This window comes from Rhamphochromis longiceps, linkage group LG22 (assembly GCF_057381845.1).
Source record: "Rhamphochromis longiceps isolate RC_006_pf linkage group LG22, R_longiceps_female_GT1.1, whole genome shotgun sequence".
NCBI lineage: Eukaryota > Metazoa > Chordata > Actinopteri > Cichliformes > Cichlidae > Rhamphochromis > Rhamphochromis longiceps.
The window spans coordinates 28,159,465-28,186,232 of NC_140577.1; the positions used below are offsets into that span (position 1 = coordinate 28,159,465).

A 26,768-nucleotide genomic window follows, 5' to 3' on the forward strand; every position below is an offset into this window, starting at 1 on the left:
GGGGTCATTAACTCTAAAACATGTAATGAGAAAGTAAAGAGTGAGCTGAAGAAGCAGAGAAACAGAATAACCTTTTAATAATGAACTGAAAAAAATCTAAAAACGAATAAACGCAATAAAGGAAATGAAAAAGATGAGTGGGCAGTATACAGTAACCACTAATCAGCCCCGACTTGTCTGCATGTATAGCACACGTATTGTGTACTACAGGCACCCTTCTCTCTGAAACAAGCAGCAGATCCTTTGGGACCTGCAGACTGTGCAGTACATGGACTGTGTTATGTTTCCTGAGCCATTCTTGAGGAGTTTGTGATGTGGCAGGATGCACAGTCAAGCAAGGGGAGCCTGCTTCTCGTGTTACTATGGGAAAAACACAAGAAATAAATTACCACCAAAGCCTGTATATAAAAGATGGAAGTAGTCACCATGATGACAGGACTCTGCATTTTGAAGCATGAAAATTAAACATCATTTTGACATAAAACCATGTTTTAGTTGTCATCTAAAATCTTCAAGCTTGGTTAGCAAACTGCATTCAAAGATCCACGAGGGTGAAAACCTTTTTCGTTTGTCTTTATTTCTTTCGGTAACACTCTGAAAAGATCAAAAGCTTCATTTTCTTACCCCAGAGATTTCACCTTGATTACCACAGAAGAAATTATCCAATGAAAAGTTTTGTTTTACAGTTTGCAGTAATGACTACCTCTTGATTTATTTGGGAGTATTATAGTTAGATTATTCGTTAATTGCTTATCAACATTCATTTTATAAATAAGTGAACAGATTGTATTGATGTGAAATTGTTGTTTCATAGCAACCAGTTACTCTTGTCTCATTAGTTTTCTTTCCAGCACGGTTAATTAACTAACTGGAAAAGTGATGTGAAAGCGAGTGACTATTGGATTCACCATGAAGCTACGAACACAACTGGATACTTGTTGACAAACTAACTGTAGCAACATGTCTGCAGGAGGCGAAACATCCAAACAGTAAAAAAAAAAAAAAAAAAAACAGCCAACAAACTAATAAACAAATAAAAAACATTTTGATGTCAATTCTGGATATCATCAAAGCATTTTTTTAAAATTCCAGAAAGTTGATTGGGTCCAGTTGGACACTGCACATGAACAGGATCAACAGTCTGGCATTTCTTTCCTGAATAAACGGTGAATGGACAGATTCTTATTTAGTATTTCTATAAAGCACGCCTCATTCACACAAGCACTTTCTTCTATGCTTAAGTCCTTTCTATCTACCATTCACACGCACTCACACTCGCATGGATGCATCAGAGAGCAACTTGGGGTTCGTATCTTGCCCAAGGATAGTTGGCAGTGGAGCAGCCAGGGAACAAACTACCAACCTTCTGATAAGTAGGTGACCTGCACTATCTCCTGAGCTACAGCTACCCCAGTATGCATTATAACATCTTTTTTAAATTTACCAACTAACACTATATTATATATAGATTTATATATCTATATATAATCAATAACAATATTTCTATTTCCAGATATTACTAGATATTTTTGGTGATATCGAGAAAAAACATTACACAAAATTTTATGAGACTTTTTTTTTCTCTGATATTTTTATTAAATTGAAGCAACAGAGAAAAACAGATACACACAGAAATGTTAAACAACAAACACGTAGGTTTCACAATGATTGTTTGAACTGAAATAATAGAATACAGATTAATGACACGCTTACATATCTTGTAGTTGCTTTTATCAGTGTACCCCCTACCCATACCACATTTATGAGACTTTTTTATTAATTTTCTTTTTTACATATGATCTACAGACTTTTTGAATATTTTCAGTATTAATTAATTCAGTATTAAATATAAAATTGGGTATTGGGCAAATGCGCTATCCAAATGCTTTGTTAATTTCTAAATATTCTTCCTTTAAGCATCTTCTAAATACTTAATAGTTCTTTCTAATTATTCCAGTATTACAGCCTTTACTAAAAAGCAGTGTTTTGTGACATAGGAATAACAACAAACTGTGCTGCAGGGGAGTGTAGAACCACAGTCTTCAGTGATGAAGCATTAAATCCATATGGCTCTTGCTGGTAATTGTCAGCTAAGAGCAAGAAAATCTCTCTTCACGGCACTAATTACTGGCTTTTACTTTACTGACAGTCCATCGACATTTTCCTTCACTGTTTATTGGTGAAATATTGGTGATGTTTCAGTATCTGTTACTGGAAATAGTTAATGCTTTTCATTGTCCCGTCACACTAATCTATAATGTAATTTAATAAGTTAATAGGATTTTCTGTAAGAAAATCATTTTACTTATTAATCATTGATAGTGAGATGAAGTCACATAATATGTACAATATGATATGATCATTATAAAATGATCATCAATCTAGGTGAATTGTGGTTTATTCAAATCTATGTATTATTTTCGTAGGTTAAATATTATATTTTAATAACAAAATCTATTGTTCTTGTAAAGACCTAAAAACAGACAGCCTATGTCAGTGTTTTTTCTCAGTCAGCAAGCAGCTTCTACACCAAACACATAAAGGCTCCACACTCACTGCAGTACAGTGAACAAATAAACAGAGTTTCCTTAACACAGGGTTGTCCAGACATAACAGTATCAGCTTCACTGTTGTGTTATTATTGTGTTCTTGTGGCCACAGTCTGAAAAAGCATTTCAGCTGAAGAATTTCTTCACCCTCACCATGACCTATGCAATCTCAGGTAATCCTTAAAATGTTTCAAGTCAGCCTGTCTATGATTTGGTTGATTTTAGAGAGAGGTTAAAAGACACCTCAGTTAAATGCTTACATGTAAAAATTGTTCTGCAGTCAACAAAACAAGTTTTCTTTTTATTGAAGTGTTTTCAGAGTAAGGTTTAAAAATAGCAGTCCAAGCTACTTTGCCTGAAAGCAGAACAGGTTTGGTTGCACGCAGGGAGCCATCCTAGGCGTCCAGTTTCTTAACCCTCCTGCCATCCTTTAAAAAACTCACACCCATCACCCTAGGGACCATTCTCAGCCACGCCATAAAAAGACCATATATCCATATTTTATTCCACTTTAAATTAGCCAACCTTGTAAAACTACTTCTCCCTGAAATATTCATGTAAAGTTTTAATTATATTTTCGTTGTTTTAACCCTTCAAATCCCAGTGTTATTACATGAGCGCCCTGTGTTATAAGCCCCAAAAACCAAAAAACGAAACTAAATATTTCCACAAAAAACCAGTTGAAGTAATATGTGATTGTCATTATAAGTAGGCCTTTAGATGGACCAAAGATTGGCACCAACATACATTTTGACCTGCCATTATTTTTTTTGCATTTTTTTTGCAATTTAAAAATTAAAACTTCAAGGCCCTGAGTCTTCATTGACATCCAAGAAAAGAAGAAAAAATAAAATCATATGATGATAATTTGGGGTTGAAAAATAGCGTTTATAATGGAAGTCAATGGGCAGAAAATGGTCCCCAGGGTGATGGGTGTGGGGATTTCTGCTGCTCAGCCATTTTAGGCTGATTTAAGGAATTCACACTGGAATATTAACATTGACAGGTAAAAACTATCCTGTGGCAAGTTTGGTTATATTCCACTGAACACAGTGGAAATGGCAGCCATTTAACACATAGCAGTGGCACAAAAAGGTCCCAAGAAGGCAGGAGGGTTAAGATTTTTCTATGCTAATCTTAATTGGCTCATACTTTTCTTTTTTTTACTCAGAACACCTGCTGTCTACCTGCGTCTATCCTCTCCCATATCTGTTTGTGTATTTTCTTTCTCTTCATCTGGTTTAACCCTCTGAGGTCATCATAAGTAACACACCTGACCCTACCCCACCTTACGTGTTTGTATATGTGTAAGAATATTTATTTTATGTCCCCTGATTACCAAATCGTTAGAGAACAATTTCATAAAGACAAAAATTACGTATTCGGATTAAGAGTTAGGTTTATCTCTTTGTGACCTATTTGTGCCATACATGTGAACTAGACTTGGTGTTTTCACTGCTGCAATTCTAGCCATACACATGTCTTTAGTGCATTTGTGATGGTCAATTTCCATTGAATCATTCCAGAGATGCTGGCAAAACAGTCAAGACCAATCAATTTTGAGAAAACATCTGCATTAATTATAAATTACTATGCTAGCTTAACTAGCATTTAAAAAAAATCACTGAAAGTTGCAAAATTGTGCCTGAAAAAATGTAGCTACTGGAAGTCACTGAACAGAACTGCTCTGTTATGTTCATACTGTTTGTACGGTGCCTTTAGATCTAAATGTAACAAAAAACAGTATGCAATGACTGCAAATTCCACAAACCCATATTTCAATCACAAATGAACAGAGACAACATCAAATGTTTAAACTGAGACATTTCATGTAAAAATATAAGCTCATTTAAAATTTTATAGCAGACATTTCAAAAGTTGGGAAGAAAAGATGGAAGTGGTGATACTAAAAAGAACATTTCAAAAAAAAAAAAGATTTCAGAGGAACATTTTGCAACTAATTAGGTTGACTGGCATCGGGTCAGTAACACTGGGTCTACAAACAGCATCTTAGAGAGGCAGACGTTCATCAATGTGCAAAAAACTGCACCTACAAATTGTGAAACAATCTCAGAATCATTTCCTTAATTTTAATGGATTTTTTGCCTTTTGTTGTTAGCTTCGTTATATATCACTTGAGGTTTATTAGTTCCCTTTCGTGTTCCCATTCTGTTCCTTCAGTCTTGTCTCTTTGTGTCTTTCACCTGTTTTCCTGTTCATCTGTGCATCTTTCCTTTTTTTCTTTTGGCAATCATTAGTCTCTGTGTGTTGAGTTTTACTTCCATGTCACTTGTCTGCAGCTGTGTTCCCTATTGGTTTCCACTTCCCTCGTTATCTTTTGTATATATTGTTGCAGTCTCCTCCATTGTTGAATGTCCCTTTAAGCAGTCTGTTTCCAAATATTGTATTCTTACATTTAATGATTTCTGGAAACCTTGGATTCCCAGGCATGTGTTTGTTTATTCTCTGGTTTTCTGGACTTTGTAATCACCTTGTGTTTAAAGTTTTAAAGCCAGCTCCAGATTCACACGTCCTGCATCTGGGTCCACAAATTTACAAACACAGTGTAACACAGTAGCTACATCCATCATGTTGTATTGGCTCTAAAATTTATAACAATTGCATCCTAGTTGCTAAAATTTGTGTAAAATGTATCCAATCAATTCTTTTTAGTTTATGCATATCAATATATATAGTAAAAATATCCTGTGATATAGATATAATCACATGTTGTTATAGATAATACAGTCTTATATAACCTCTCTGTACTATAGACAGTAGTAGTTTGTGCACAGACAGACACAGACATGGGAGACTTGAAAGAGTGCATTTAAAAAAGAAGAAAATTTATGAAATACTGTTTCAGATGAGTTATGGAATCATGATTTGCCCCAAAGGTTTCAGAAGCATGAGTCACCTTTGTTAGTACTCATCTCTCCTGCGATGTTTTATCACTGAAATCACTCTTAGGCAGCACTGTGCTTAAAGCTGAAAATGGGGAAAAAAAGCCCAAAGAAAACTGAAGAGTGATGCAGCAATAACTATTTGATAAGATGTTGGGTGACTCATTGTTGATTAGTAGTTTTCAGGAGATAGGTTTTCCTCTGAGTCTCCTTTTTGGAAGTATGTGTGTGTCTGGATGTCAAGAAGGTAAACAGAGAACTGTAGATGTGAATCTGAGTATAGGCAGCACCTCTTATTTACCTTAGATGCTTTGCTGTTAAAACCTATCACTGCGGTAATCAAGAAAATGACTTCTTACATGTAAGTGTATCAATATCAGAGGTCCACAATAAACACAGTAAGAATCATCTCCCTGATGAAGAAAGAAAGATTATATTAGAATTACTTATATCCAGAGATGCCGAGCTAATGTACTCTGTTTAAAGCAGGATTTACTGTGGACCGCAAACCTGTGACAGTTGGCATATTTTGCCTCAGCAGCAGTTCAGCTGGGACATTGCAAACAACACACAGAGAACAACAAATCACAACAAAGGAAACAGCAATAAATAATTCAGCCAGAACTTGAAATTGCACACCATAACTGATATTTTTTTTTTTTTTTTTTTTTTATCTGATTTTTTGACTTTTGTTAGTGTTAGCTCTGTGGTTGCTGCTTACATCCTTCAGGCTGCAGATCAATCTGAGCAAGCTGCAACAGTATCAATGTGGCCAGATGGACAGATTGTGGCTGACCTGGAATAGATGGTATGGGCAAAAGACGGTTGCAGGAAACGTCTGCATAGATATCAAGAAGAGGGCATATTAAAGGAAATTCAGCAGACCCCATCAAACAGCATCCACTTAAAACAAGACCAGTGTTGGTAAACATTGTGCTTTTGCAGCAACAATTAAAAAGCAGTTCATGAACTAATGCATTTGTCTTATCATGGCATGGAATGTTGTGTGGCCTTAAAGAATTGAGAAAACTGCCATTGAATTTGAAAGTTGTGAAATTGGAGAAATAGGAGAGTTGAGATATGGGGGAAAAAATTCAGCAAACACCCGGCACAGGACTTGATAGATAGTTCTGGCCCTTGAGTTCATCCATTTTACTGCAGGGGTGTTGAACTCCAGGCCTCGAGACCCAGGGTGTCCTGCAGGTTTTAGATATCACCCTGGGTCACCCAGGCCTCTGGAGAACTACAAGACATGTTAAGGAGGTTATTTAAATCAGCTGTGTTGGATCAAGGACACATCTAAAACCTGTAGGACACCAGCCCTCGAGGCCTGGAGTTCGACACCTGTGATCTACTGCCGGTGGAGGGGTGGATGTTAAGGAAGGGAAACAGGGGTAAAACAGTGCATTTTAAGTTTCCAAATTATTACGCACAGAATTTCAAAAGATTTTATAGGTTGTAGAGAATTGAAAATTGTCATTTGTTGAAGTTGCAGCATTAGTAGATCAATTTCACTTTCAATCAAAAACATCTTAGCAGGTCAAGTTACATGTGAACATAGGACCCCTTATTTGATAGCAGTTTTACAATTCTTGCATCCATGGAACTTGTAAGTTTTTGGAAAGTTTTGGAAAGTTGAATGTCTTTGCAGGATGTCAGAATAGCCTCCCAGAGCTGCTGTTTCGATGTGAACAGCCTCCCACCCTCATATTTCTTTCCTTGAGGATGCTCCAAAGGTTCTCAACAGGACAGAAGTCAGGGAAGAAGGGGGCCACACCATGAGTTCCTCTCCTTTTATGCCGATAGCAGCCAATGATGCAGAGGTATTCCTTGTAGCATGAGATGGTGCATTGTCTTGCATGAAGATGGTTGTGTTGCAGAAGGCACAGTTCTTCCCTTTTTACCATAGAAGAAAGTGGTCAGTCAGAAACTCCACATACTTTGCAGAGGTCATTTTCACACCTTCAGGGACCCTAAAGGGGCCGACCAGCTCTCTCCCTGTGATTTCGGCCCAAAACATGACTCCACCACCTCCTTGCTGACGACGCAGCCTTGTTGGGACATGGTGGCCGTCCATCAACCATCCTCCACTTCGTCCATCTGTACCATCCACGGTTGCACTGCACACATCAGTGAAGAAGTCTGTTTGAAAATTAGTCTTCATGTAGTTTTGGGCCCACTGCAGCCATTTCTGCTTGTGAGCATTTGTTAGGGGTGGCCGAATAGAAGGTTTATGCACAACTGCAAGTCTCTGGAGGATCCTACACCTTGATGTTCGCAGGGCTCCAGAGGCACCAGCAGCTTCAAATACGTGTTTGCTGCTTTGTAATGGCCTTTTAGCAGCTGCTCTCTTAATCTGATGTATTTGTCTGGCAGAAACCTTCATCATTGTGCCTTTATCTGCACGAACCCATGTGAGCTCTGACTCAGCCACAAATCTCCTAACATTATGGTGATCACGCTTAAATTTTCGTGAAATATCTAAGGTTTTCATTACGTGTCCAAGGCATTCAACTATTGCACGCTTTTCAGCAGCAGAGAGATCCTTTTTCCTTCCTATATTGCTTGAAAATGGTGGTCTGCTTAATAATGTGGAACATCCTTCTTTAGTAGTTTTTCCTTTAATTGGGCTCACCTGGCAAACTAGTGATCATAGGTGTCCGAGATTGATTTCAGTGATACAAAGAGTCCTGAGACACAATTCCATCCATGGGTTTAATTGAAAAACAACTTATTAATCTTTATGACACTTAAACACAATTTGCATAATAATTTGGAACGCGGTGTAGTGAACATCTGCAGACATCTGTAAAACACTCTCTCATGATTTGTCACTGCATTTCAATCAGTGGTGTTTGCGATCTTGTAAAAATTGATGGAATTAGGAACAAACTATCTGGAAAATATCTTATACAATACCGAGTTTCAATCTTATGTTTGCACATTTCAGTAAATCACTGCATCAATTTCTCATTTTCCAAGAAAAATATAAAGAAATGAATGGTGCTCAATACTTTTGCACAGTACTTCCACTTTTCCTGTGTCTACTTTCTCATTACCATACTTGATGATCTCTAACCTTGTTCTTTTGGTATACGCGTGTCTGTTGGCTTCTGTTCTTTCTCGCCTCAGGGGGTTGTTTGTTGTGCTTATTGCTGAATCCTGCGCGGCTGCTCGGTTCCATCAGGCGACATGCTCATGAGGAGACTGTTTCACAAAAAAAAGGGTTTAACCATTCATGCAATGAATGGAGCTGCATCCTCTGTTGCTAGTGTCACGTAGAGAATTACAGTCTTCGCAGACATACAAAGACTTACTTATATGATGGATTACATACCCAGTTTGCATCTACCTTTAGCATTCAGGCTGCTATGCTTAAAGCTCACGCTCTCTCTTTTATATAGTATCTACCCCACCCCTAAGAAAATACTGAACTCAGAGCTAACAGAAGATTCAGGGACTACAAATGTGACTTAGTGTAAGTTGTGCAATAGACTGCTTACTGCTCTTAATTAAGCTAATTTCAGATTTTCATTTTGGCAAACAAAAGGGGAATAACAATTCACATACAGAATTAATTTCTTTTTATTTATCAGTAAATACTGGTGCAGGCAGTGGAACAGTTTCTCTGACCTTGAGAACTTTTCCTGACAAGAAATGCTTCAGTGAGAATGAAGGCAATGTGAGGTTTTGATATGATGAAGTAACTGAAGTAATATCGCAGTCGACTGGTGCTCGAAATCCCTTATTGCAATCTATTTTTAATGAGGCGATTTCTGATGTTGCTTTTCCAAAAAGTCACATTTGTTTGGGGTGTTGTATTCATGTGTGTTACACATTATTCTCTCAGCAAACTGAGACACATTTACAAGAGGGAATAATGGATTGTATTAGAAGCAGGGTGACAGAAAAATTCAAGGAACAATTACAGTACCGGTCAAGGTGGCTGGGCCATCAAAATGTGACCAAGACAGAGTTCACTGTCACATTTATAGCAACAGCCCAAATGGATTCTTTAAACCAGGGGTGTCGAACTCCAGGCCTCGAGGGCCGGTGTCCTGCAGGTTTTAGATTTCACCCTGGGTCAGCACACCTAAATCAAATGATTAGTACATTACCAGGCCTCTGGAGAACTTCAAGACATGTTGAGGAGGTAATTTGGCCATTTAAATCAGCTGTGTTGGATCAAGGACACATCTAAAATCTGCAGGACAATCTGCCTGGAGTTCAACACCTGTGCTTTAAACAATGGCAACAATTGTCCCAAATTCATTTTTGTTCAAATTTGAGAACAAACTGGACAGAGATGGGATGGAAAGGAGTGGTTTTATTTGTGAATGTTAGCATGGATTTTCATTGGCGCTGAGAGTTTTAGGCAAACTGCAGACTGTCAGTCTCAAATAGTCCAATAATTTCTTTCTTTCTGCAATTCAGAGGGATATCTTTGGAAGACGGCCAAACTCTTTGACCTGGCTTATATTGGGGGGCTGGGGTTGTCCTCCTGTCAGCCAGATGACAGTTGTGCTCCATGGTTCTGAGAAGAGCTGCTTTGGTGTTTCCAGATATGGCAGCAACAGCAAAGATGGTTGCTTGTGACATTATTTATTTTTCTTGGATGGGAATAGTGTAGGCTAATAACCTACTGAGGTTTCAAAAGGTGATGTGATGGGACAAGGAAGTTAATGTTCTGTGAGGGTATTGAACCCAGGCTAAAGGGGAGCTCCAAGAGAGACGCAGTGCCGCCTTGAGCTCTTGATTAGCTCTTTCGGTCTACCATTGTGGGTGGTATGTGTGTTTGTGTATGGAGGACTGCGGCAAAGTGGTCTGGTGACTCAGTGGGAGGCATTTGAGGGGTCTTAGCATTTATGTATTGAACTGTGTTAAACATTTGGTGTAGGCTTTGGTGAGTGGAACATATTTTTTCAACCAGGGAAGCCAAAATCTGGTCATGTAGACCTAATAGAAGGAATGCGTCTGCAGGGTCCGGAGGCTGGCCAGATTATTCTGTCATATTTAAGTGTTATCTGGACCCAATAAGCATAGTCAGACTGCTGACTAGCGCTTTAAACCATTTATTGAACAGAAGAGAAGCTGTATCAAAAAACAGGTTAATGACTCAGGAGGGTGAGTTCATTATGGCAGTGGGGCAGGAGACGAGCGATAGACTCAATAGAGGCCAAGGTGGGTTTGAAAGTAATCCAAAGGGTAGCTCAAAAAAAGAGTGGCTCACTTGACATTTCTTGGAACTGCTGATTTGGAGGGGCTGTTGTCAGTGAGGTGGGTGTTGGAGGCAGAGTTGATGACTTGGTGGAGCGCGCAGGCAGGTCTGTAGCAGTTTTCTTGATTGGCAGTCAGTTTTAGAAAAAACAATTCAACTGCACAGATGACTCCGTGAAGAAAATATGAGTCAAGGTACAGCGGAGCTGAAATAGGAGATGATGCTAGAGCAGAAAAGGATTTAAATGAACAAAAAGCACGAACACTAAGAACACGGAAGGCCTAATTAATACTGTGCGATACTCTTATTGATATGATACCAAGTAAATACAGGGTCAGTATGGCTGATACTGATACTTTTAACTTATAAAGGCAGCTTATGTAGGGGAGAGCAGTGTGTACATACGAGATGACTCATCAATTTGCTAATTCTGAATGCATTTTATGACCACTAAATCATTGTGATTTTTACTTTCCAAAGTAATTAGTTAACACAACAAAGCACATTTTCAGCTTTTCATTTTGTTTTGGGGTTTCTTTAGACCTGGAGCGTGAATGTGTCTGTCTCTAAAACACTTTGGGTCAACTTCTGTTGATTAAATGTGCTATAGACTATAAATAAAATAGACGTGACAGTCAAGGCAAAGACATTTCATAGTGCATGTTTGAGGTACATTTTTTCATTCCTCTCATCCAAAAAAAAATTAACACAATTCCTTGAGCTACATCCTGAACTTATAAAAAAGTTAAAAAGTATCAAACCTATCTCACTAGTATCGACCTGATACCAACACTAGTGTTTGTATCGATACTATCGATATTTAGCTCGATCCACCCGCCTCTATAAATTACCACTATATTGGTGACAACAATTTCGCAGAGGGCAGTAACGCACGGTCACTTCTTACATATCTGGAGGTGAAGACAGTGCAACACAGATGTGGAAGGAACTCCCAATAGAAAGCAGCTTCACCTGCAGAGAGCCTGAAGGAACACCAGCCCACATCTCCACCTGTGAACAAGAGAGAGGGAGCAAAAGCAGGGAAACCCCCCAAAAAGAAAACACATGCCTGTCTGGACCATAACAAATAGATCTAAATGACTAAGTGAAATTTGGAAGGTGTCATTCACAAACAGGAACTTGTCTACTAGAGGTTGCTGTAATGTTCAAATAATGAAGAGGAATGGATTGAAATCTGGTAAATGGACTAGTTTTTATATAGCGCTTTTTTACTCTACCTGAACACTCAAAGCGCTTTGAAATCTGGTCATTGGACAGATCATTTGAGTTTTGAGTATAGTGAAGTTAGTGTCATGTTCAAGTGTCTAAAGTGTACCAACAAAATATCCCCCACGCCATTATAGCACCACCACCAGCCTCACTGTTCATTCAGATTCGATTTAAGCATTTTTGTTTTTTTATGCCAAACTTGGTCCCTATGATCTGAATGTTGCAGCAGAAATTAAGACTCAGCAGACCACGCAATGTTTTTCTTCTTCTATGGTCCAATAATGGTTAGTTAATTAAATGGTAAATGGCCTGTATTTGTATAGCGCTTTCAGGACCCCAAAGCGCTTTACACATCCAGTCATCCACCCATTCACACACACATTCACACACTGGTGATGGCAAGCTATATTGTAGCCACAGCCACCCTGGGGCGCACTGACAGAGGCGAGGCTGCCAAACACTGGTGCCACCGGGCCCTCTGACCACCACCAGTAGGCAACGGGTGAAGTGTCTTGCCCAAGGACACAATGAACGAGACTGTCCAAGCCGGGGCTCGAACCGTCAACCTTCCAATTACGAGGCGAACTTCCAAGTCTTGAGCCACAATCTTTGCCTAAGTTTCCCACTCTTAGTCATCAGCAGTGGCACCCAGTGGGCCTTTTGCAGCCATAGCCTTGCCTGGTTCTAGGTTGGACATGTCGTGGTTGTAACAAGTGGTTATTTGAGTTTCTGTTGCTTTCCTCTCTCTATTCTTTTACCTCTGACACCAGCGGAGGATTTTCACCCAGAGAACTGCTGGTCACTGCTCACATTATTTTGGACCATTCTGTATGAATCCTAGATGGTTGTGTGGGAAGATCCCAGTAGATCAGCAGTTTCTGAAGTATTCAGACCAACCCCTCTGGCATGAGAACCACTCACCATAGTCAGAGTCGCTTAAATCACCTTTCTTCCTCATTGTGATTACTACAGCCATCAGAAGGTTCTGTGTAGAACTCTCAAATAAAAAGAGGTCCAGCATAAACACCACCAGGAGGTTTCCATGTGACACGTCTTCTGCTATATAGCCTAAGACCCTGCTTCATATGATTTGAAGACGGTGGTCAAATGCTTTTAGGAAAGTTTTCTTTAGAGCTGATAGTAAATCTCCACCTTTGTAACTTCCAATTTCTTGAAATCCTTATCAGGACTTGAGAACAGGATGTTCTAAATGTTCCCTGCCTCGAAATTTAACTTTCTGTAAGCCATGTAGCACCCTTGCTTGTCGTGATAGTTGATGTTAGCTGCTTATTCTTTTCTTTTACATATAACATGATGCTTCATAAATTTGTTATGTACACTGGTCATTGCAAGAGGCAAAACAAGCACTGTTTTACAAAAAATATTGGTTCCTGACTTTAATGTGAATGTAATTTCAGTCTATATGTTTTCTGCTCTGTCATACTGCACTCACGCAAAGTTTCTGAATAAGAGCATTGGACAAAACACTTAAAATGTAAATGCGATCTTTCTACATGGCTGGCAGGCATCTCTGATATCAGTGGAATTGCCTCTTTGTAAGTGTACAATTCTACATTTGACATTTTTTTCCTTAACAACAGAGTTAAGCTGACTCGCAGCTGAAAGACCATAACCATTATGGTACCATAACAAAGTGGAATTGTAGGGAGACTTGTGTTTCAAAAAGCACTGATAATGAAAGGTTCCCTGCCTGTAGCAGGTAACCATGGTGTTTCCACTTCCCAGACACATTAAGCTCTTGTTGGTGACGTGGTGGAGACTCAGGCAGAGAGCTGAACAAGGTGTTCTCACCTCTGCGCTCTCTGCTCTTCTTGACCTTCATTAAAATGCCATGGCCTGTAGCAATTAATGCCACCAGGGCACCTGAAATAATGTGAGGCAGATTAACCTCGGGATCAAATGACCAAAAGGCAGTTGGTTTAAGCAACTGCTTGACACTTGTAGAGTTACTATCCATCTTGTATGTGAATACTAACGAGGGACTACCTTGATAGTGTTATGAATTATGGATGATACATGTTATATAACCAGCTTTGTGTGAAAATGAAAGACAACCTATAGAGAAATAGCTGCTCATTCACAGCAGTCTCTTTGCATAGACAATCATATGATTAGAAAATAACTTTCTAGCTCTAATTATTGTTGTTTTTTGCCATTATAATTTATTCTCTCGTTCCAGTCAAAAATACATGCCCTCATTTCCAATGTGATGCAAAATCAGATTTCAAACTGTAACATATAAAATGTAGGTAGGGAATACAATAGAATAAAAATGAAACTGCTTTGTTGCACTGTTATGGTTTTGATTCATCTGCCTTGTTTACCGACGCAGCAGGTGGTCGTTTAACTTCCTAATATCCATCACGTAGCACATCTAGGGTGAAGTTTAGGTTTTGTTTTATGTTTTAAATGCTCACGTTTTCAGAAAGTTCATGTTATGAATAAAGTCTCTTACATTTTGGCATGCAGTTTTTCTGTTGAAAAATGTTCCTATTGGATGTTCCAAACAGGGAAAATCTCCATTGAAAATGGCGGACATTACCAAACCCTGGCCCTAGCCGTACCTTTGATGAGTCAGCAGTGATCTGGTTTACGTGGAAGAGGATAAAGTAAAAAATGTCTGATAAACCAGAACAGCACTAACAAAGTTTGTAACTACTTTAGTTGTTGTACTATATGTACAATATGACATAATACATGGTTACATTGTAACCTTGGTTCTCTTGGAGAACTCCCTTATATTTTCTATACATAAATGATCAGAGATGGGCAGTAACGCGTTACAGTAACGCATACTTTTTTCAAGTAACGAGTAATGTAAGGGATTACTATGCAAAAAAGTAATTAGATTACTGTTACTTTCCTGTAAGCACGCTGCATTACTGCGTTACTAAACCGTCGTGATTTTGTGAGAGTGTCTCATGACAATGACGTAAGCACGTGCGACGCCCGTGGCAGCAACAGAAGTGTGCAGATCAACAATGGATAATATGGAGTGCAGGAGAGAGTATGACTGTGCAGAATCTTTTATTTTATTTATTTTCTGCTGTGTTTTACTTGCATCTATTTGAAAGCGTGTAAACACAAAACATTATTTTATATGCTGGAATATGCAGAAAATAGGTTTAAATGTTAAACAAATTTCTTCAAGTCAAAGACAGTTATTAGAATTTAATGTTTGCTTAATGCAATGTGCATAAAGCTAAAAGAGGCTTTCCATTTGATTCAATTTTAAATGAAGAATTATGCAGAAAAAAGTAGAGTTGGGATGACGGGTCTATTACTTTATGACAGGTTGTGTGTCATGTTTTTAAAAAGTAACTAAGTAACCAATTACTTTTGAAAACAAGTAATCAGTAAAGTAACAGGATTACTTTTTTGGAGAAGTAATCAGTAATTAGTAACTAATTACTTTTTCAAGTAACTTGGCCAACACTGTAAATGATATGCCCTTTTACATATTGGAATATGTAAGCGATGTATAATGAGTATAATGAGTATAGAAAGAGCCTTAATGTGGTGCACACTGCTGTTAAACACTTGAATCTAAAATTTCCTATAGGTCTTCATGTGACTGTGAAGGCCATTGCATATAATACATTTTAAAACTCCTCAAAGGTTTCAGTGACCTCTTGGGATCTTTTAACTGATCAATTTCCAAGCAGCTGACAGGGTTTAAGCATCACAGTTAAAAGACAGTTTTGGGACTGTTGTCCTCTGTCAAAATGTTATTCATTTTAAGTGATCCTAAGAATATTTTCTATAAACTTTAACTCTGATATTTTATTTTAATTTTATTTTTACCCATGAATATTTAATGCTCCTGACAAACACTTTCCAGATTTGTGTTATTTGAAGGATTACGTTTGACTCACGAGCAGATCAGAGACTGACAATTCTTTCAGGGTGTAGGTTGGTGGTTAATTCATTAAGCCAGTCTACGACTGTGGGATGGTCCCTTTTCTTCCCATACAGGAAGAATTATAATAATAGAATGATATAATAATTGGATTTAGGCAGCCAGCTGTGTCAGTTTTGAGTTTAAGCAACAATGACTCACACTCACAGAGACCTATGGATTCACATTGTGGGTGTGTGCAGACACTCAAAAGAAGTCATAGTAAAGTGGATTGGATCCAAACAAAGGTTGAGTCATCCAAATTTATCACGAAAGCTGCTTTGGTATATTCAGAAGTGTGTAAAACATAAGAAGCAGTTTGGAGGTGAGTGTGCTGAGCAACAGGGGGTGTGATATATTTGTTCGCTTATAGATTGAATTTTGAGATTGTTTCAAAAGACATTTACATTTTTTTAAAGGGTTATACGCAACTCTTTTGTGTATATATTTAATGCAGTGATATACATCGTTGTATCTGTCTCATATTTGTCGTGAAACTGAATGAAAATGAAAAACACTGTTTTGGTAGATGATTGAGTCATACTAACAATACTCCCAATAATATGTTTTATTGTCATCTAGATCACTGTATATATTGGGATGATTTGTACCTTATGAAGATCAGACTACTTCTGTACCCTAATGCAGGGGTGCAAATATGCACCTTTGTAAGTTATGTACTGATGTCATTACTGATTTCTATTCATTCACACTAGGAAATGAGCTGGTATTTGTGTAGTGCTTTTCTAGACTCCTTGACCTTTTATATTAGTGCTAAACCTTAGTACTGCTATGCTGCTGATTTACATGACATTTACAGAATGCAACCTGTCAGAAAGCATTATATGCTTTTATTTAGCTTGAATAAACAGTAAAATTTGAAAAACATTTTTTTTGTTTTGGCTCCTGATATTGAACCTTAAAATCTAGAAGAAAGTGTGCAAATATGATTTAGTTATTAATGTTCTTTTCCTTATAGCACTAACTTACTTCAACAGTCTCAGACGAAGATTTTATAGAGAGAAAACCAAACATCCTTATGAAGCAAGAGTAAAACAGTTGGCATTTTGTTAGCACATCCAATTCCAGGGGCAGAGAGAGGCAGACTTACATGACAGAGACACACAACGCTAACAGCATGCAGTTTTTAGAGTGTAAATATGCAGAGAGCATAGAAGAGAGATGCTGTGTGCATCGTGATGCCTATAGCGGCATAATTGAAGTGCTCTTCAGGGTCACCGGTCCTAACTTTAGGTTGTATCAAAAAGATAACTTAGAAAACCTTTTTTTTTTTAAAGACAGGCTGTGTGATTTCTAAACTCAAACTGAAGTTTTGAAGGTTACAGTGAGGAGATTAGGGCCAAATAGAACCTTTGAATAGGTTTTCAAGATCATGTATATTTTATATATTATTTGTCACCGATAATAGTCACTCATTTCAAATGTTTTAAACTGGTAAAAGGTTTGGGCTGGAGGCAGATTTGCTCTTGTAAAAGATGCAAAATGCAGTAATATGCAATGCCTTCTTTGAAAAACAATTTATACAATGAAATGTCAAGCGTAAGCAAAGATGTGGTTTCTGACACTTCATGTTATTTAGCACCGGGTTTGCTGTTTGACAAGCCAGTGTGATTTGATCAGCACTCTCAACAACTCCTTTAATTTCAGATAAAAAGCCACTTGAAATGTACACTAACACGCTGCCTCGATGCATACTGTGAAACATGGATGGAAATGCACCATAGTGCCACGGCACTTGGTACACACATTAAAGTTCTGTATTATTTCTTTATTGTGGGAATTTTTAATTTGCTTGTTGCTTTATGGACCAGTATCTGCAAATCTAATTACATTTCCCCCCCATGAGAAAAGCGCTGTGGCGTTAATTAGCAAAACTGAACTAAGATGTCGAACAGTACACCTGCTGAACATCAGCACCCTGACAGCAAAGGCTCACAGAGACAATAGCATGGCTGGTGATTCGCAGACTAATTTCATCGTGGCTTGGTTGTAGAAAAAGGATGTAACATGAAAGCGCACTGATCTGCAGCTTTTACCTCCTCCCACTCCAGACGACACTGACGCGACTTTCAGGAGGCACTTTTGTGTCGTCGTGTTATCAAACATCCCACTACGGTTTGTTCAAACATTTCAAGACTGAGTCAACAGATGTGCAGTGATACAGAAAACGTGTTCATACTGAAATATTCTAGGAGAGACGCTAAGATCACACACAGAATACTGAGCTTCTTTGTTCTTCTTTTAACATGTTAGCAGATGTTCCTCGTGTACCCTGTTTATGGAAATGCTTTAAAATAGAAAGTGTGCTCCTGTTACTAAAGCAATGCAATCAGCTGCTACATAGGTTATTGCAACCCTGAAATTTTAAAACGTTTTAACGGATTCCTGTCTAGGAGATAATTTCTCAAAGATATTTTAATGAGTCATATCAAATCAACATTTTGCAAATATGCAGCATCTCACTGAATGGATTGTGAGTTCGTCTACGTTTCAGAGTCACTTTGTGCTCCAGGCTGATAAGGCCGGTGTGTTTTACAAACAAATCCCGCCTGCTGCAGCTCCAGTCTCGTCTTCCTCCTTCCTGCAGAAACACAACCCTCCTTTTTCATAACACGTCTTAATATTTAATATTAGCGTGACCGGGCTCCTGTCCTATGCTTTTATCATTCATTAAAGTACGATTCTCTTTCTGCTGTGCTGCGCACAAACACATGCATTCACCTGTGCACACATGAGCACAAAGCACCTGTGCATGGCACAGGCTCAGCGTGGCAGAGCAAATATGTCTGTTCCCAAGACAACGAGAGATAATAGAGTCATTATAACAGGACAAACAGATTACACAGTGCAATGCTGTCACGGACTCCACACAGCCCATCAGCAACATCAAAGAAATACTTTAAGACAGTTGGATAGTTTATCCGACATTTCACAACTTTTTTTTTTTCGAGCTTGGAAATGGTTTTCGTGTGTGTCAGGAGTTACGCAGCAGGGACAAACTAGAAAAACGATAAGCTTTCCTGGATGCATCGTCTTATCAGTCCAAGATAGACGGCACCCAAGTGGATATTATTTGATACAATAAATGTCAGAGATGATTACTTTTACAAGTTAATATCCACTCTGTAGGTCTGTAGGTCATCTCTCTGAATCCCTGTAAAGCCCTGTTAATCTTCTGTTTATTGCCTTGGAAATGCAAGGACACTAATGAATGCTGGAGCAACGAGAGCTCCGACTGACAGGACATCACTGTGGATATGATTTTATTGCTTTTTTTCCCTTTTAATATCATTAGTCTTATCACTAACAGGTCTTATCACTATCCACGTTTTTAATAGTACATTGCTTTCACCATCAGACTGACATTTAGGTGCTTATCTGTCCAGATTTAAATAATAAAAAAAGGAGAATCCACACGAGCCTTGTTGGCAGAAGTTGAACCAATACCTATCACACTTCAACAAGCCTGTGACAGGAAGCTCAAATGACTGAACAGAAGTAGTTTTTAGTTGGCATAATGTCTTCGAGTGCAGCCCATAATGCTGAAGGATCATCTGTGGACGACATTTGTGGTAATATACATACTCTGTCGAGTTGTAATCAAATGAAAGCTGTCACTTCTTCACAGCTGCTGCTGTAATTCATTACGTCCTAATTACTCGCTGAGAACAAATTTAAGCAATAAGAATCAATATCAATTAATTTGCTAATTTTGAGCAAGATTGGAAAAAGACAGATGGCTGGGTATACAAATCTGTCCTGAGATGTAATTAGAGTTGCCTAAGACTTTTGAGATGCCAGAGGCATGTTTTTGCTATATTTTCCACATGACATTAACCCTGAAAAATATTTTTTCTCCTGCAATAATTAGTAAATAATATATGTATATGTATATGTATATAATAATCGCATGATTAAGCAGTTGCAGATCTGCATGATATATATTTGCATTAATACTATACCTGTGTCGAAATAAGTCTGCAGTAAAATTTATTTTCCTTTTTTTAAACGTATCTTTTTGTAGTCCATATTTAAAGTAATCACTGCTCATTGTTCAACAGATTCAGTCGGCTCATTTGCAGCAACACTTTATGCACACTCTTCCAACTTCACGGAAAGAATTTTCAAATAAGCTGTGCTGCAATGCAAAACAAACACCTACGCTCAGTGTTTTTACCCAAGTTTCCTGCTTCTAGATTTTACTCAGGAAGCTCAAATCCTTTTAAAGACGGAAATTCGAAATACTGGACTTTTATTTAACTAACAATACTGCCCCCACTTCCGTTTCATCATTAATGCCATTTAAGTTGGGAGGGGGATTAAATCGATTTAACCTGTTAAAACAATTTAAGCTGTCATAAAGTGAGAGGCTGTTGTCTGTTTCCTGTGAGTTTCACAATAGTCAGTAATACACATTCTTAAAGTGAAATTTATTGTAAGCAGTACTTTATTTTGAAAGAAGAAGCATGGCTGGTCTGGGCTCTCTGCAGTAAGGTTATGTTTAGGTGTGGTCTGTTGTTGTGCTGCAACATTATAGTACATCCTGCTTAGGGATGGGTATCGTTTAGGTTTTATCCGATACCGGTGCCAAATCGGTACTTTTGAAACGGTGCCGGTGCTCAAACGGTGCTCAAACCGGTGCTTAAAGAATGGAGAACACAAAATTGGTCCAAAAACCTCTCATGTTCAGCTGGTTTTTTGTAAAAAGATAACAATGTTAGCCTTTTCTGCAGCTATGGGGCATATATGGCATCACTCTTGGCTGGAAGCAGTGCTTAAACAATGGAAAAAATACAAACTTTGTCCAAAACCTCTCATGTTTAGCTGGTTTTTTGTAAAAAGATAACAATGTTAGCCTTTTCTGCAGCTATGGGGCATATATGGCATCACTCTTGGCTGGAAGCAGTGCCTAAACAATGGAAAAAACACAAACTTTATCCAAAACCTCTCATGTTTAGCTGTTTTCCACTTTTTCTTTGGTCATTTTAGCCTTTTTGGCCAGGGTGAAGGGAGTATCTGCCATCAAACAAGAAGACAGACGCATGTAGCTATGATGAGGTTTGTTAGTTCACTTTACATGCATTAATGTAATAACGTGGTTAGCCTACTCAACGTAAATTACACACGAACATTAAGCTACTCACGCAGAGAAGAACAGCTGCTGCTGCATCATCATCCGTCATCATTTCTGCTACACTGGCAGGGCTAGGGGCCAGGACTCTCCTCTTCGGGGTTTTTGGGGGATATTGCTAACTCCGGGTCAGATAACAGGCAACCCACGCACAGTAGATGCGCTCGGTGTGAGGTCTCGCAGCAAGCTATCATACGGCGCATTTCTGGGCTTTTAAAAAAAAAAACGCTATGCGTCGCCAGGTGTTTCATCGGATTTGAGGTGTTACCTCCTTTGACAGTATCACAGTATCAGCTTAAAGCACTTGTTGCAGGCTGCTGAGTTTGCATATTTTGCTGTGAAGTACAGCCAGACTTTTGACCGCTTCGCCTTGGACATTTTAATCTGTAGCTCTGCTCTAAAAGTACGTACCTGGACCCGCCTACTATCCTCGGAAACGTAAAATTATTGGCTAGAAGTGCACAGCTCAGGAAAAAAAAAGCACCGAAATAAAGCACCAAAATGTGCGCTGCTTTTCGGTCTGGTTACTACCGTTTATGTCAGAACCGGTGCCATCATGGCACCGGACACCGGTACCCATCCCTAATCCTGCTGCATATCGTGTGGGGAGCCAACACTTTTGCACTGTATGAGTTTGATTATCAGGCTCGGGGCGAATTGAAAAATCAAGATTAATGTATATATTATTTTGTTTAGTTATGGGAAAAGGGTTTGATTTCCCCCCAACTTTAGTTTACTCTCTCATTAATGAACAAGCAGCAGATCTCAGACGTCTCTGTGAAAAATTAGACAGCCACTTTAATGCCAGTGCTTGGCACCAGATATGATCTGTAATTGCTCTTTTGTCGCAGATACCGACAAAGCTGATGTGGATACTAATCCTCGCGTCGATTGCTATTACTTTTATTGTATCATCAAGAAGATCTATCACTGCTTCAAGCTGCTTAAGTCAAATGACACATACTGTAAGTGTGTCATGTAAGTGTAATCATACAAGACGAATATGCAGGATTTCTGGTTTTAATCTCAAGCGGGGAAATTTGATGTGTATAACATATTATTGGGTTGAGTGGTTATATATTATTTTAGATTATTTAAAGCAAACTTAAACCTGTGTAATCAAGTTTGTGTTTTGTTTTTTGTTGTAAGGCAGGAGCACTTGTGGCTGTGGAACAGATTGGCAAATATCTGCTTGTTTGCATGTTTGGATTTATTTACGGTTGCATTGTTTTGCTAGTATCCACATCGCTTTTTCTCACATTTTGGTCTTCATCTTCTTATTAATTATTTAATTTATTTATTAATTAATTTGTATGGCTCAGTGCTCCACTTTGCCAACCCACTTGCTGTGGAATTTTTTAGATTGTACCCAAAAAAGCTACATAAAAGAGCGGTTGAAGCTAGAGTATGCTAACAATAAAACCGAAATAATAAACTAAAAAAAAAACCCAAAAGATACATAAATCCAATGAGAGCTATTGATTGGTTGAGAACCATAAATCAAACTAATCAGCTAGGTTAGCAAGGTGTTTTCATAAACTCACTGTAATAATAAATGCAATGCGAATTTTAGCTAGCAAAGATAGGCTAGGCTTAGAATAGGCTTAAAACATGCTGACGCTTGATAAAGCATAACTGAATAAATAATTAAAGAATGACATATTAAAAAATTTACCACCAGCAGTGGTCTTATCAATTGGCATTTGAAACCAAGAATATTTGCTGTGAACCTGTTTATTTCTGGTGTAAAAGTGATCATTTTGCCAGAGGGATCGGTTGTCATTAGCTCCCTTTTGGAGTTAGCCTCAGTTTGAAGAACTTTAACTTTCAGCACCATACTGGCTGTTTTTTATAGCATGGGAGGTTGCTGTTTAGTGATAATTTAATTCTAATTTCTTAAGTGCACTCAGCTCCTTTCATATTACGCGCAAAAATAATAACAGTGCAGTTTGGAAAAAAAAAATTCAACCACTTAAACTCTGCCATAGGATAAGGCAACATTTGAAATCTTGCTTAATGCATTTCTTTAAAGTCCACTAATGAAACCTCAGGTCAGGAACACACATTGCATATGGAAATATAAATGCTTCGATTGCAAATCAGATTGATCCAGCCAAGTTTGCTTTCAGCCTTAGCTAAACACATGCCTGTGTGGGTGGACGGGCATATGGGAAAAGACAGAATCACAATTCAAATTCAAAACACAGAACATTAAATGTTTTTTTATGTATACAGTACACCAAAAATATTATGTCTCTGTTTGAAGGTCAGTTGTTGAAGCGATACACATGCCAACTGATGGTGGGTGTATCTTGGCTAGGACTTTGGTGTTTAATACTTGCAGCTAAAGGCTTTGCTAGAGGAGAGATAATCAATATGACGCTCTACAAGTTTCATTCATATTGCAGTCTATGAAGTAACATTCAATTACAATTCATGCACTTAAAATCAATTACACTTCATTTAGAAACCCAGTTGAATATGGTGTATCAATCCTATTGTTTGCCCCACAGGTTGATTTCCAATAGTCTGTTTGTGTGTGAGTCAGCAGCTTGTGGTCTAAAGATAAAGTCTAATTAAGCTAAAAGCTTCACTGGCTCCCCCATGACTCTTTTCCAATCCTTCCTCCAAACTGTTTTACCTCGCCGGAAACTTCAGACTAATTGGACGTCCCTCCTGCCATAATCTTTGAGCCCAAATAAGATTAATGAGCAGACGCATTTCTGTGGCATGTGCCTATTCAATACCTCTTTTGGCACTGCTTGCAGACTCTTTAGAAGATTTCTTGCTTGGTCATGTTTGTCAACAAAAGCTGATCTGGGGCTTTTTGAGTATACAGTTACAATAGCACTGGTGGCATCAAAACCAGCCCGGACTTGACGTCTTTCCGCATCACTAATTTCTGCTGTCTTTCTGCTCTCTTCTCAGGCTACGGGCACGCGGCGCCAGGGACCGATGCAGGAAAGGCCTTTTGCATGTTTTACGCCGTCCTGGGAATCCCTTTGACTCTTGTCATGTTTCAAAGCCTGGGCGAGAGGATGAACACTTTTGTCAAGTACCTTCTGAAACGCATCAAGAAGTGCTGCGGCATGCGCATCACTGATGTGTCCATGGAGAACATGGTGACGGTGGGATTTTTCTCCTGCATTGGCACGTTGTGCATCGGGGCCGCTGCATTCTCCCATTATGAGGACTGGAGCTTCTTCCAGTCTTACTATTATTGCTTCATCACATTAACAACTATTGGCTTTGGGGACTTTGTGGCCCTTCAAAAGAATCGGGCCCTCCAGAAGAAACCCCTTTATGTGGCCTTTAGCTTCATGTACATCCTGGTGGGCCTTACGGTCATCGGGGCCTTCCTCAATCTAGTGGTGCTCCGTTTCCTGACTATGAATAGTGAGGATGAGCGGCGGGATGCCGAGGAACGGGCCTCACTCGCCGGCAATCGGAACAGCATGATCATCCACATCCAAGATGAATCGCTGCACCGGGCACGGCGGCGACGGGAGCCATACCACGCAGAAGTGACTGATCTGCAGTCAGTGTGCTCCTGTATGCACTATCACTCGCATGACAGCCCTAGCCCGGGGATGGGAGGCCTGGGCTGTGCCTTTTCCCACAAGAACTCATTCAGCTCACAGCTGAACCCCAACCAGTACTTTCACTCGGTTTCCTATAGGATTGAGGAGATCTCGCCCAGCACCTTGAAAAACAGCTTCTTCCCTTCGCCCATCAGCTCGGTGTCTCCAGGCCTTCACAGCTTCACAGACAATCACCAGCTCATGAGGAGAAGGAAATCTATCTAGACCCCAACAACCACAGGACCATAAGTTTTATACACAAGGTCAAACATTTCCAATGCTGCTCCTTTACCAAATCTTATTTCAGCACTTTTTCCCTCCAGTTTGGTTGTATGAAATCGAAGTATTCTTGGGAAACTATTCAAGAACAGCAGGCGCGGACACAAGGGGATGCAAAGCATGAAGCATGGATGTCTATTTTTTCAAGAGATTGCTCCATTTAAGAACCAAACAACACAAACTGCAAGACTTTTCCTTATTACAGATTTACACTACAGAAATTGATATATTAACCTTTGGTTACATACCAAATGATGCACACTGGGGGAAATGCTATTTTTCAAAGGGAGTTGTTTCACCATAACTTGAAGCAGCATTTACCGTTATGTATGTTTCCATTGCCTCACTGCAGACAGAGAATTTAAAGTGACTTAAAGCATCAGGTATTGTTTTCTATAAGCAATCATGTATTTAAACGGATTCACGACACATCAAGCCAAAATACTGTTGCCAATATTAGCATGTGCATTAGCTGTCATTTAATAGTATGCCATGGTTTTTGTGACATTGTTTGCGTCTCTTTTCCAGAACATTTGTGTGAAAGGCATCTGTTTGTCTTTGATCAGAAAGGATCATGCTGCGGTTATTGATATTTCCTCCTGTTCTAGAAACATCAGATCTGGCCATAAAAGCTTTATTTTCACACACACACAAATCAGCCCTCAGTTCTTTTCCATTTAGACAGACTTTCCACTTTTGGGGTCTAACGTACCCAGAGTCTGATAATGATTTTTCCCTCCCGCTGACATTCATGCTAAATATGAGTTCAGTTAAAGTGCAGAGGCTTCTCTCTGCATTCATGATTTTGCGCAGATAATTAGCATTCAAATATGGTTAAAAATGTTTTTAAAGGCAGGTTTTTGTAGTAGGAGTTGCCTTAATGGATAACAATCCAGTGCAGCCACAAACTGTATAACAAATTGATGATTCAGTGCTTTGGCTTCCAGCCATTTGGAGGGCACACATAAAACTGATTCTAAAAAAATATTGCTCAATTTACTAAAGATGCAGCACAATTTCAGACTCTTAGTCTCTCATATGGCTCAATACCCGGAAACAACTGACTCTTATGTTTTCCATAATGAAACCTATCTTTCATTTGACCTCGAATGGTGACTTTTTTACAAATTCTAACGCTAAAACATAAAAATAAAAGTTACCCCTAATAACATCACTCTGACATCAGCAGGGTTGTTTTTCTATACCTCGAAAAGCTTCATGAGCACCATAAGATCATAGACTCTAAATAGAAGATGGGAAAATTCACGATGACATCACCCTTTTTTTTAATGAGACATCAGCAATGTGCAAAGTATACCTTGCTTTATCATTTGTTTTTCTATAAATGAAACCACATTTGATAAAATAATGATCATGTTAAACTATTGAGATCCTAAGCTCAAGACAACCTTTACTGAGATCATAAATCAGCAGTAAGTTCATTTTTACGTGAACTTCACAGAGTCCTTTTTGCAACCAGAGGAGTCAGCACCCCCTGTCGATATTTGGAAGTAATGGCCAGCTTTTATTTTCAGTCTCTTAATGGCAAGTAAACTGGAGCATTATGGGAAATGTCGGTCACAACTATCAAGATGGGGATCTATGAGTTAAGCTGAGAAAAGATCATTTATAGGATGTTTGAAAATCACAAATTAAGTCAGATTAATGAAGCTGGCATTACCGTGCCGTGATGTTGATGAGTGTAAGCGGACCCAGAGGGTGGAATTTTTGATAAGTGCAATTAAATTACTCCATCTGAATTTAGAAGCAGTGTATGTTTAATTACAGACACATATGAGCATGCTCCAAAGCCCTGAATAGTACATGATGCATGCCTGTAGCAGCTAACCCTGAGCGTGCTTCTGAAACCTGCACAAATGTAACCACGTAGGACTGAGAGCCCGAGTGCAAACAGTGACGGGGAGGCATGCAGATCT

At 38.8% G+C, this 26,768-nt stretch overlaps 1 protein-coding gene across 1 annotated transcript in view; it reads left to right on the forward strand.

The window, feature by feature from the left end:
• The window catches only part of kcnk9 (potassium channel, subfamily K, member 9), a 44,300-nt gene extending 19,513 nt beyond the window's left edge, over positions 1-24,787 (forward strand). The window contains exon 2 of the mRNA XM_085395882.1: positions 23,900-24,787. Within this exon, the coding sequence (XP_085252008.1) occupies positions 23,900-24,777 (878 nt within the window). The 3' untranslated portion in view covers positions 24,778-24,787. The remainder of the gene's footprint in view (positions 1-23,899) is intronic.
• The last annotated feature ends 1,981 nt before the right edge of the window (positions 24,788-26,768 follow it).